Raw genomic sequence first — 13,839 nt, forward strand, 5'->3', positions numbered from 1 at the left:
CCGATGATATTCTGGTGAGTTTTGACATGGTCTCCCTTTATACTTGTATTCCCATCAATGAGGCCATGGAGGTTATCTACAGGCTCACTGACCCAGATACTGCTCGGTTAGTTGAGTTGTGCCTTACTTCTACCTTTTTCAGCTTCAAAGGAGAATTCTATGAGCAAACCTGTGGGGTGGCCATGGGCTCCCCCCTATCCCCGGTCGTCGCTAATCTTTTTATGGAGGATTTCGAGTCCAGAGCTTTGTCCTCGGCCCGTCTCTTACCGAAGCTTTGGAAGAGATTTGTAGATGACACTGGTGTCGTTTGGTCTCATGGTCATGATGAGTTGGATCTCTTCTTCAGTCATCTCAATGAACAATCCTCTGCCATTAAGTTCACTATGGAAAAGGAAGTCAACGATTGTCTTCCCTTCCTTGATGTTCTCATCTCTAAGAATAATGATGGTTCCTTCTCCCACCAGGTTTTTCGAAAAAAGACTCACACCGATCAATATCTCCACGCCAGCTCTCATCATTTCCCTGCTCAGAAGTTAGGCGTTCTCAACACGCTTGCTACTCGTGCATTAAGAATCTCTGATGAGAAAAACTTGGCAAAGGAGAAGGCTCATCTCCTAGATGTCTTTGTTAAAAATGGTTACAGTAGACACCTAGGTCAAAAAGCCTTCCTCAAGGCCCGTAAGGAGCCCTCTGTCCATAAAGATCCTAAAGACCGGATCCTGGGGGTACACCTCCCCTACATCCAAGGAACCACTGATAAGATCGCTAGGATTCTTAAGAAGCACAATATTCCCTCAACCTTTAGACCTCTTAACACCATCCGTAGCTCTCTTCGTTCTGTTAAAGATCCTGTCGACCCTAAAGACATGAAAGGTGTCTATGTCATTCCCTGTTCCTGTGGGGCCCCATACATTGGTGAAACTGGTCGTTCTATTAATCAGAGGATTAGTGAGCACTCAGCAGACTTGAAGCATGGAAGGGCCAAGTCCTCAGCCCTAGCAGAGCATGCCGAGAAAACTAAACATCATGTCTGTATCGAAGAGGCTCAAGTTATCGCAAGAGTTACGCAGTTTCACCATCGTAAATTTAGGGAAGCCCTTGAGATCGAGAAAAGACCTGTGAATCTCAATAGGGATGACGGCTGGAAGATTAGTAGTTGCTGGATCCCAGCGCTTCTATCTTAGCCTCTTCTTCTCATGACCCCTCTCTGTTTGTTTAGCTGTCCGCTGTTTTCTTAGTTTAGTAATAATAGTCTCATTCTTTTAATATCATTAGTCACTTTATTAATTAATAATCTTTAATTATTCACCCTAAACCAATATTATTAGTTTTAAGTAAAATATTATTGTTATTTAGTAATTAAGTCTCTCTAAATATAACTAGTATCATGAAACGACAAGTAAAATAGTAGCAATTGTAATATTATTCTAGTTACTCATATATTAAAAAATTTACCCTAGGCTAATGTTATTAATAATATTAATTTGAAATTAATATAATAATATTACTATGAACTTGAAGTTAATATAATAATATTATTATTTAGTTAATACAATAATATTACTATTAATAATAATTTAATATAAATTTGTATTAATATTGCTATTGATAATATTATAGAAATAAAAATAAAAACAATTAAAATAAAAATAAAATAAAATGTATGCTAGGCTAATATTATTAATAATATCAATTTGAAATTAATATAATAATATTACTATTAACATGAAGTTAATTTAATAATATTACTATTAACTTAAAGTTAATACAATAAATTAATAATAATAATCAAAAAATAAAAATTAATTAATTAATTAATATTGCTAAATTAATTAATTAATAAAATAAGATAAAATTTAGTCTATTATTAGATTAATAATATTTATTTGAGAAGTTAATAATTGTGATAATAAGATGAAAAATTGTAATATTATTTGATTATTTTAACTAACCTTGACCCTTTCCCCTAGGCCCTGATCTAATCTAGCCGTTAAGAGTCTTTTTAACCGTTGACCGGTCAAATATAGCCGTTGGAGGACCTGCATGCACTATTTAACTGATCGTTGGGATTTGTTCCTCAACTTGTAGTGAGGATGAACCACACTAGTTGGTTCTAAACGCGTCGACAAATGATTCTCTATGTGATTTTGCTGAAATTATTCTCATAATCAAAGTATGGATCACAGAAGTCAAAACTCTTTAAAAATTAAACTATTTTCATCTTATAAAAATTGAGCATGACGACAGCCTTATATAATGTCTTTTCAAAAAAATAAAATTTTAAAATAAAACTAGTTTTATGTAAATATTTTGATTATTAAAATATGTCTTTCTTCGAAATTAAACTCAACTTTTTGTAAAAATACATGTTTTTAATCATTAAACTTGCAAATTAGTCATAAATTAAATGTTTAGTAAACACAAATAGGTATCAATCCATGATAAAGATCAAAACACTTAAGCTATTATACATCACACATTGCCAATTTTAAATATATATATATATATATATATATATATATATATATATTAACTTCGTTATAGTTTTATTTTAAATTATTTATTATTAATTATAAAAATAATCAATATATGAATTAAATCTATATGTGTTTTAAAATACATGTAACAATATTCTTAACCATAGAAATTTTTAATTTGGTTTATCAATACCATGCCCAGTATGATATTTGTTAATATGATATTTTTTAATTAATTAATTTAAACTAAATCAATTAAATGAATATAACTAATTTATAGATAAAAACTTAACCCTTGATCTATGAATACTGCAGCAAATTTTACAGAAATTAAATTTCTATCATCCTCTTAACTATTACCCATAATTATAAATAATAATAACTATTATTATTTAATATTATTAAAAAAAAACCAACAACCTTAACATTAACCCGTATAAGCCACGTTCTTTAATGCTATTCACACGAATAACACCTCTCACCAAAACAGAATTTGACAACCACGGAAGTGTTCGAATGGTTTGGAGCTTCGAAGTTTTGCCATCTATCTAACCTCAACTATGTCTTCCATGCCGTAATTTAAATCTAACAACTAAATGAACCCAATACTCCCACACTTACTACCAAGGTCACCAAAACAGAGAGAAACGCAATAAGGCTTCACATAAAATATTAAAATATACCATGGTCTTAATTTGACATGCTCTTCATTTTTTTTGTTTTTCTATCCCCGTCGCACTCTCTCGCTCCACAAATAGCGGACCACAGCCTCTTCATTTTGCTTTCTTTTATATAACTGAATCCTCCCGTCAATTGTTGGCGCAACTGCTCCAGTACTCTCTCGCGCCACTGCAGTTTGGGACAGTAACTTACAAGAAGTGATTGCAAGGACATTAAATGTTCCACACCTCGCAGCTCTTCTATCTCATCGCATTCAAAAACATGTAAATGTTGAAGCTCTCTGAACTGCGCCAACCCTTGCATGCACTTGAACTTGGGACATCGATTAACTCTCAAAACCCATAAATTTTCCAAAGCTGGCAACTCTTCTATCTCAGCCAGATCAGCAACAATTAGCACTTTAAGTTTTGTGAGGTGTTCCAACCCTTGTATGGTCTTCAGTTTACTACATCCAGAGACGTCCAACCAATACAAAGATCTAAGATGTTCCTGAGATGACAACACTTCTATCTCATCACAATCATGAACAGTTAGTGTTCCAAGGTTTGGGAGGTGTTCCAAAGCTTGTATGCTCTTGAGTTTGCTACATCCATCGACATGCAAGTGTTTCAAAGACCTTTCAACACTGGTGAGCTCCTTTACATTTTCACAATCATAGATACCACAAAGCCTTTCTATTTGCCTCAATTCCTTACAATGAATCAAGGAAAGTTGTTGAAGGTTTCGGCAAACTCCTTCAGGAAAGGTTACCTCCCTTATCTGTACTCTGACCAGTTTAAATTCCCGGAGCCTCTCCAAACCAAAGATACATTTGCCATTGGAGTCGTCCAATTCATCCAACGCTGCTACTGTTTCTCTTTCTCGTTCTGCTGTTTTAAATGGAAGTTCGCCCAATGGACAATCTTCTATGAGAAAGTATTCAAGATTGTTTAGCAGGAGAACATCCTGTGGTAACTTTTGTATTCCACAGGAAACCAACTTCAACTTTGTCAGTTGAGTCAACTGTCCAAAAGTATCCAGCAAGCATTTCAATCGCGGGCAATTGCTCACCCACAATTCCTTCAAGCTATTGAGGGAACCGAGGGAAGATGGCAGCGCTTCCAACAAATGGTCCCCTAAATGGAGTACCTCCAAGTTGCATAGGTCACCGATACCGCTTGGCAATTCTTTTAACTCGGCATCCACTAAATATATTTCTTCCAAGAACCGTTGATGTGCGACCTGGGGAGGCAATTCTTTCACATTGGAACAACATGAAAGATCCAAGAATTCCAGCATCGTAATATTTTCAAGTGTGTCTTTGGAAAGGGTCACATTCCTACATTCCTTCAAAGAGAGACGTTTGAGTCGAGTCAAATTCCCAAAAGAATTTGGCAGCATCGCCAAGCGGGAACAATAAGACAAATCGATGGACTGGAGGTTTGGTAGCTTTCCGATGGAATCAGGCAGCATCTCCAAACTGGTAGCATAAGACAAATCGATGTGCTGAAGATTTGTTAGCTTTCCCAGGGAATCAGGCAACGATCTCATTCTTGTGAAATGTCTTAAGACCAAGTATGTCAAAGAGGGCATATAACAAAATTCCTCCCGCAAAGTTTTGAGTTGGACAGTCCCATCATAATCCACAACAATCTTTTCAAGGTACTTCAGTTGTCCTATGGACTTTGGAAAATCTGAAACTGGAGAGTAGATGTTTAACTCTCGCAACTGGAGAGGCCGCTGCAATGTACACATTTCCACTGTAAGAAAGATTTCGAGATGATTCTCATCTACAAACAAATTGAGATTGAAATAAAAGAAGTATAAACACGCAAAATTGCGTACCTGAGATTCCTGTTGCCACAAGGTTTTCAATCTGCTTCCTCTCACTTCTAAAACTCTTAAATTTTTCAGCGGAACCCAAGAAGGCAGGGAAGAATAGGGGCATTTATACCAGCGGAGCCACATGAGATGTGGTGACCGCACCCTCCTCAATATAGCTTCTACATAATAATCTTCACTTGCAAGAATTCGCAAACCATGATAACGATCTGTATTGAAGTACAGTGCCCGCTTACAGTTTCCCAACAGCTCCTGAATACACCTTTTGTACCATGACATTTCTGAACGGACACCGAATCCATAATGAAAACCGTCTACACGATGAACCGTCGAAATCCCGCGAACTTCGGTTGTGACCTATTCAATCATAAAAATAAAAGATAGATAGTATCCAGGGCACAGATCTTGCGTTGAACAATGCAACTTTAAAAATTTTGAACCAAAGAGGAATGTTTGAATCACTTACAGACCACGACGATTCTTCAAATAACTTATCAACATTGTTATTGTTGGTGGCGTGACACCAAAGACGATGGGGCATTGATCTTTCCGCAGCAGTATATCTTCCCATATCTCTAACCTGATCATGCATTTTTATCCGCTTTCCGCTGTCCAGTTCCAGAAGAAACTTGCTCTCTAAATTTGAAATCCCCACCGCTCCCCATATTCTTTTTGCTGTATCCATATCTTCTCCTATAGAAAAGCAGGCCATATCTAAGAATATTTGCCGGTACTCTTGGTCGAGTGAATTATAACTAATTTTGAGCGTTTCCCGTATGTCCGCGGGTGGTATGTTGTGAAAATCATTCAATAGATCTTTCCAATATGTGTCATCTCTTCCACAAAGAAGAGCCCCAGTAACTTTCAATGACAACGGCAATCCATCACAGGCCGTTACAAACCGTTCCACCAGATGTATAAATCCTGGTGGTGGATGTGGCTGATTGAAAGCATATGAGCAGAACAACTCTTGGGAGTGTGCTCCATTCATCCCGGTGAGCTTATAAATTGATGAATCTGCTATTTCTGAACATAGGAGAGCATGCTTGTCCCGAGAGGTAACTAGTATCAAGCTATTGGAAGTAAGAACATCCCTAGTTGGTAAGAATGCATCCAATTGATCGGCCTTCTCTACATTATCTAAAACTATCATTGCATTATAACAAGCTAGGTAACGTTTAAGGATTATCACACCTTGGTCCACAATTTCAATTTTAATATCCCTGTGTGTCAAGTCCTTAATGAGCTTCATTTGCAAATCAACCAGAGATTTTCTAGCTGCAGTTTCACTAATATCAGATAAAAAAGAGGATCCATCATACTCAGAGCACCTACGGTTGAAGATCTGTTTCACCAAAGTGGTTTTCCCAATACCACCAACACCTACAATTCCCACAACCCTGGCCTGGACGTCACGCTCCTGCCCCTGCTGCGACAGCACTGTACTTTCAAAGTCTTGTAGCTTATCATCCAAACCAGTTGGATATCTAGCCACAAAAAGCGGTGTTTTTGGACCTTTTTTCAATACGTTTCGCACAACTTCGTCCATGAGCTCCTGCTCGTTCCTGGATGAATAACCAATGAGAAACGCAGGAGTAAATATGAAGTGTTGGTAGAGGAATAAGGATAACAACCACACCTCTAAGAACAACACATATGCACTATGATTTATTCTGAAAAACCACATGGTGGAAACATCAGAACATCTCCAGAACTTGTGAGATGGAAAATCCCCAAATTTGGTCACATGTAATAGGATATACTCAATACCACAGGTCTGTCACTGATTCAAAGTACCCGAAACTACAACTGTTAACCTAATAACTTTAGCTCCTTCACTTAATCAAATTTAATTAATATCAAATACCAACCAAGGAACTAAAACGGACAGGAAATAGTTAAAAATGTTTACCCATTAAAGCCCTTCAGTTCGCAACCCTTCAGATTGGCGACATGAGAAAGAGCAGCTCTCCAGCCTTGAATGGTAGTGGAGTCGTGGCGTGGCTTCTCTCCATTAGTTTGAGGGTCGCTGCTTGTCTTCTGCTCGAGTTTTTTCAGGGCTTCAGCGTATGCTCCTTTTTTGTCGTTCCACCTGACCTCAGAAGGCTCGACATTGAAAAATATTGGAACAATGGGAGCCCCGGAGTTGAGCATAAGGACTAGTTCGTCGAGGCACCATGTCGATTCCGCATAAGTCGGAGAAAAAATCGCAATGTGCACAGAAGCCACTCGAATAGCGGCTTCGATTTGAGACTTGATGTCGCGTCCCGCCTGCAGTTCAGGCCTGTCAAGAAACGGCCACAATCCATGTTCACGAAGGCGCTTGTCGAGATGGCTAACGAAGGTGTTTTTAACATCGGGTCCCCGATGATTGATGAAAACATCATATCGGGGACAAGAGGTGGAGGCAGAAGACGATGAAGCATCGCCCTTCTGTTGCGGTGGGGTGGATAGGTTTGCCATTGCAGAAGGCGGAATGGGATGAATGGATGGACTGAAAATAAGAACAGCTGACACAATGAATAAGATGAATAGGCGAGGGTTATTCAAAACTGGAAGCAAGAAGCTGCAGCCGAACCCGAGCCCCTTTTGGCCAAACGAGTATTGTATCTCACTATGGATGGGTGGAAAGGATGTGCTGTATCTCAACCAGTATTGTAATGTTATTTTACAACCCCAAAAAAACGAATAAGGTAACAGGTAACAAGTTTGCCATTGCAGAAGGCCGAATGGGATGAATGGATGGATTGAAAATAAGAAGAACCGCTGACACAATGAATAAGATGAATAGGTGAGGCGGTTATTCAAAACTGGAAGCAAGAAGCTGCAGCCGAATCCGAGCCCCTTTTGGCCAAACGAGTATTGTATCTCACTATGGGTGGAAAGGATGTGCTGTATCTCAACCAGTATTGTAATGTTATTTTACAACCCAAAAAAACGAGTAAGGTAACAGGTAACAAGTTTCTTGCTTGGAACATTATGAGAACTCTGTTTCTTGCTTGGCATATTCCAGGAGGTTTCTTGATTGAAATATTCCAAACCTACCTTTCACTTTTGTCTTTTATCTTTTGGTTTCTCGGGACACCCTTTATTATCTTATTTACATAGTAATTTGTAAATTGATTTTTATTTCATCTTTCATCCTATAGTCGTCAAAAATCCAAAAAGCAATTGCCAAGGAATCAATAAATTCCATGTCATTTGAATAAAATTAATGAAGCTGAGTACATGAAATTTCGAGGATAATTCAGCGAATCAGTGGATCTTGAATTGTGTGTCACTACGGTAACAAAAAAGACTAACGTGGATGGGTAATGCTGGTTATATATAAAAGTTGTAAATTATTTTATAATTTTTTACTAACGTGCATGGGTAATGCTGGTTATATATAAAAGTTGTAAATTATTTTATAATTTTTTTAGTCATTTATGTTTGAAATTTGCGAGATATTTTGTGATACAATAAATTTAAATTTAAAATTTATATATTTTAAGAGTTTTAAAAGTTTTTTTATTAATTACAGTAACTTATTTAAATGATAGCTGAATTGATTTAAATAGTCAAAAATATATTTTAACTAATTAAAATTTTGATATCTTAATTAATTTTGAAAAAATAAATCAAAATGTAAAAAATAAATTTGTATCACTATAAAATAATTATAATAAATAATAATTCAGTATAATTAGTGTTTAATAATTTATTTAATTAATTTAACATAATTTATTTAATTAATTTAACATAATTTTTAAAAAGTTGTTTAATTATTTAATGTTTTGATTTTTTAGTCAAAATTGAAGATACAATTTTGATATAGATTATAATTTTTTATTGTTTAAAATAAATTTTTAAATAAATAAATATAACTTTAAGACATTTTTGAAGCACCATACTAGTGTAGATGATGCAATTAAAACTTAAAATTCCAACAATTACTTTGAACAAATTTAATAAAAAAATATACCAAAAAAATAAATGTATGTTGTATTTCATTCAAGGTGGCTTCTTAAGCAAGCATGTCTCCGTTTATTGTTTAACCTAACCACGCTTACGCTACAAAAGTACACAACCTTGCGATTGTAGTCTACACATTTTAATGTGTCACATCTTTTTAAGTTTTGGTAAATCATAAATCATATACAAAATTCATAAATATGTTTGATAATGTAGTTTCAATAATTAAATAATTTAAATTTTACAAAATAATTTTTAATAAATTCTAATCATCTATTTTTTAATTATAAATTATATTTTTAATAATCATAATATTATAATAATTTAATAATGATATTTTCATGAAAAAAGACTCAATAATAATAATTAATGTAATTATATAATTTTAATAACTTATTTTACTAATATATTTTCAATATAATATAATATTGTTTATTTTTATTGTGTTAAAGCTATATTAATATAGCTTTTGATATTATTAAATTTTAAATTTAATATAATTAAATTTAAAGTTTTATTAGGTTCTATTTTGCACAAAAATAAATATTTTTTCAAAATCCTAACATAATCAATTCTACTTTTATTGATGAGATTTATGTAGCGTAAATCAATGGGGTCATAACTATAATATAACATGGTTAACAAGTTCAATCATATTCAACCATGGTTATTCATGGTTCACATGAGAAACACAATCAACGATAGTCAACATGGTCAGCCATATACATCTATAGTTACATGTTGGCACCGATGGCCAAACAAGCCCAATAATGGTCAAACTATACAATGGTCAATCCACCTCAATAATGGCCAATCAAACTCAACAATGTTCAATCATTATCAACTATAGTCAATATTGTTAACCATATTTGTCTATAGTTAAACATTAACAACTATACTCAACCACATTAGCCCATAGTCACCCATGGCCAGCCATGTTCATCCATAATCAACCATGGTTGACCATAATTAACCATGGTCAAATAAACTCAATCATGGTTAATCATGGGCAACAACACAACCATATCCATCCATCCTTAAACCACCTCAACAATGGTTAACCATGGATACAATGCTCCTCTATGGTTATCATGGACAACCATATTCATATATAGTTAAATACTAACAACAATGAATAACCGAGAGACTTTTAAATCATAAATGACTAATTTACATCTATTTCTTATAAATAGTTGAAAACTTTTTAGACAAATTCTCAATACCATTATAGATGATATACATGTTATAAGTTTATCAATATGTTATATACTAAAACTGAATCTTGTATTTTACTTTATTCACCTATGTTTAAACTAAGCCGCAGGGAGTAGCTACCATGTAGAACTTGTTTATAATGAAACATGATTCACTAATTCTTTTTTTTTATTTCTTAAAACACAATTCACTATATTTTATTTTATTTCTTAATATATAGTAAATAGCACAAAAAACAATTGTTGAAGGAGTCAGAAATCCAATATCACACATAAATATCATTATTAGATGTTCATTCTAACATAATTCATTGAAACTTATTTGATTTCTTAATATATAGTTAATAACAAAAAAAAAAGTTGTCAATATTGAAGTAAGAAATCCAATATTACAAAAAAATGGCATTAATGGATGTTCATTTTCTTTAATCTTATTTATTTTTGTTTTATGATAGGTGGTCCTCTTTTATGGTTATTACCACTTCTATTTATTGTTTCTTCTCCAATAGAGTAAGAATCCAATATTATAAAACATAAATCCAATACTACAAAGAAATGTCATTAATGGATGTTCATTTTATGACAAGTCATTTAATGACAAGTGGTCCTATTCTATGGTTATGATAGATGGTCCTCTTTTAGGGTTATGGTTGTTTCTATTTATTATTTCTTGTAGTTATCATAACAATGCCATGGTGGATTAGGATCAATGGAATATTAAGAGAGAAAATAGATGAAATAAGGGATCAAGACAACATTTTAACCTATCCTACATTCAAGATATAGCACTATAATGAATATGGAAGCATCTTAGGCTTGTGACTAGATTAAGTTTCAAGTTACGTTTTATTCCAAAAATGAGGGTAGTTTAGAGAAATTTCCACCTATTGGTTTGTCATTAGAGAGAATGCATTGGAATTAGGGAGAGAAACATGCTATAGGAACATAGTCAAAAGTGACTCATATGAGAGAAGACATAAAGACATTGGGAGAAGGATCATATCAAGCCACAAACTAAGCTATAATGAAGTAACAATCCCACTAGTGAGAAAGGCACATACTAGGGTGCCATAGCCTTTTCTAGTCTTGTCATTTTTATTATCTATCCAATGTATAACTTTTAGCTTACAACCATGAACTCTTAATGTACAGTTTGTTTTTCAAACAATTGGTTTGAGAGGACAACAACACAAGGTATATTAAAAAATTGTCAACACAAAAACAATTCCCTAACTCTAGAGATAATTTTGCATATCTCCCTAGTCTACTCAACATTTACTCCAACAAGAGATAGAACAAACCTTAAGGTTGATCAATGGGCATACAAAGGATTGTGCCAAGACATGTTGATTATATTGCAAGTCAAAGTGATTTTTCCATGTAAATAATATAGTGAAATACATTATATACTCAATAATGACTAGCACTAAAGCCTCATGGTGTATCAATGTCTTTACTCATTCTTTACCAACCTCTTGAGTATCACCCTTAGTGTTACTAGTTACAATAAACTTGAAAAAAAAGGAGTAAGTGATGATAACGCAAAGTTATAAGGGAGAGTAGGCTACCTCCACATGGCAGCCTACATGGACATATCGCTGCTCCAAAGGACAAAAAAAAGATGGTATGTTAGTGTCTACTACACCAACATAGAGAATAAGCGTGCAAAGAGTTGGGAAGGTACACTAGTGTTATGGTTTGCACTTTCGAGGACACAGTGTTTCAATTATGGAAGAATATAGGCCGAACCATGATCATTATATAGGGGAATGGGGACATGGTCAAAAAATAGTGAAGAGGAAGTGTTTAAATCCATTTATAATCCATGAGCCATGGCAGGATACAATATGGCTTTGCAACTCTAGATTGTTAGCGCCATTTCATGGAGAGCATGTAGGAAGGATATAATTATCTCCATCCATCTCGATAGTTCCAGATCTTTTCACCCATGTGTGTCACTCCTCCCCATGGGACCTTCTCTCTCAGGTTCAATTTTTTCTTACTGTCACCCTCCAATTCTATTTCGAATCTACAACGTTTTATATCTACTTATTTATCCTCTGTGAGCTCTTTTGGTTTCTATACCGCCATCCCCTTCCTCGACCCTTTGTATCTGCAAGGTTACTTCTTGCCTGTATCTCTATGGTTTCCCTCCCTATCTGTTGTTTCTTCCCTATTATGTTGGTCTTATTGCTAGCTCTCCCTCTCGTTTTGGTCCAACCCTTACTATTTTCATCTCCTGTTCTTAGGCTTTCATTGCTCGATCAATCCTCCATTATTTATTACTGCTCACTCCCTTCTATTTCAACTTGTCCCTCCCACCTCAGTTTCTCTTGCCACATATCCATTCACCAACATGGTGAAGCATCATCTAGTTAGACCCTCTTGACATGGTAGAAGAGATATAATTGAGGCTCCCCCCTCTCTTGTCTATAGTCCCCCAACCCTGAAAGGCACTCATGCACAATCCTTTGCCAAGGCAAACATGGAAAGATACAAGGATAGCATCCCTAATTTTGTCCATGGAGTAATATTTGATGTAGAGGAGCAAGTCAAACAAACTCACAAGTTTATGTTAAGGACACACATGGAACCAGAGACCAAAATTTGGATCTTTTATGTAGGAAATTCCACTAGAGCCAAAGCATTTGTTTACATGCAGACTATCAACTTGTATTAGCACATGAAAATTCTTATGGGAAGAGTTCCTAGAAACATGATTGACAGTCAACAAGAAAGTATCATTGTATGGCCGAGCTCATAGAAAAAATAGACAACATTAGCATGAAGGTCACACTTTTAACTAAGCGAATCATAGGCACAAACCCCTTAACATAAGATACAAATAGTGATCCTTGGTTGCTAAATTAGGCGCACAATCCAATTCAGTGAGAGAATATATGGTTCATGCTCAACCTCATCGTTTATTTTCCAACTGTTTGGAAATGTCTTTAAGTTTGTGTAGTGTTCTTTGTGTAGACATTTTTTCTTTGCTTGTTTTTTTTATGAGCTCAATAGATCACGAATGATAGAGACAATCTTAAAATTTTGAGTTTAGGCTATTGGTCTGGTTTCTCTAGCAACAAGCCAATAAAAATTATTAACATTGTAAATATTTAATTTTCACACTAATATAAATTATTTGATGTTCCACACATATATAGATATAATTTAAAGTCAAATTATTAATAATTTCGTATTTAAAAATAAAAATAAAAAATGTAACCTTATTTTTTAATAATGTGTATTTTATTCTAAAAAATTATAAAATTAAGTTTAGAGGGATTATATATATATAATTTTAAAAGTATGATTCTTACCTGGGAAAATCACTTATCATAAAAACAAAAAACATTCACATATCAATTTAATATTTATACCTAAAATTATAATATATTAAATAATTTAGAAAAAAAATTATCATGTTGGGCATAGGGTTGTGAAGGGATCCTGAATTAATATAATATTAAATTTTAATATTGTGTGTGATATTTAATGATAAAAAATTTTATATTTTCAATAATATTTATAAAAAACAAAAAAAAAAAAATATTGTAAATTTTTTTTAAATGGAATTTTCATGAGAAATCGCAATCTAGTGGCATCTAAGTCATCAAAATCCCACAGAAATCACACGCAAATTAGGCCACATCATCCCTTAACATGGACAAATTTTTTCCCACAAAATTTCA

General features: G+C 34.1%; 1 protein-coding gene across 1 annotated transcript; it reads right to left on the reverse strand.

Moving 5' to 3' along the window:
• Nucleotides 1–3,167: 3,167 nt before the first annotated feature.
• On the reverse strand, nucleotides 3,168–7,442 carry LOC149266008 (disease resistance protein RML1A-like). Its single transcript, XM_089406777.1, has 3 exons — nucleotides 6,892–7,442; nucleotides 5,446–6,544; nucleotides 3,168–5,336 (listed from the first exon to the last, which is right to left on the reverse strand). Exons 1-3 carry the CDS (start codon nucleotides 7,440–7,442, stop codon nucleotides 3,168–3,170), a joined length of 3,819 nt encoding a protein of 1,272 aa, XP_089262903.1.
• Nucleotides 7,443–13,839: the final 6,397 nt, after the last annotated feature.

Source organism: Pinus tabuliformis, chromosome 6 (assembly GCF_031772625.1).
Source record: "Pinus tabuliformis cultivar Carrire ecotype Pingquan chromosome 6, CPIR1, whole genome shotgun sequence".
Taxonomy (NCBI): domain Eukaryota; kingdom Viridiplantae; phylum Streptophyta; class Pinopsida; order Pinales; family Pinaceae; genus Pinus; species Pinus tabuliformis.

Coding starts and splice junctions, on each gene's coding strand:
- LOC149266008 (XM_089406777.1), bottom strand. CDS start 7,442: ATGGCAAACCTATCCACCCCACCGCAACAGAAGGGCGATGCTTCATCG. Junction 6,545..6,891: donor GAACTGAAGGGCTTTAATGG/GTAAACATTTTT, acceptor TTATTCATCCAG/GAACGAGCAGGAGCTCATGG. Junction 5,337..5,445: donor TTGAAGAATCGTCGTGGTCT/GTAAGTGATTCA, acceptor ATGATTGAATAG/GTCACAACCGAAGTTCGCGG.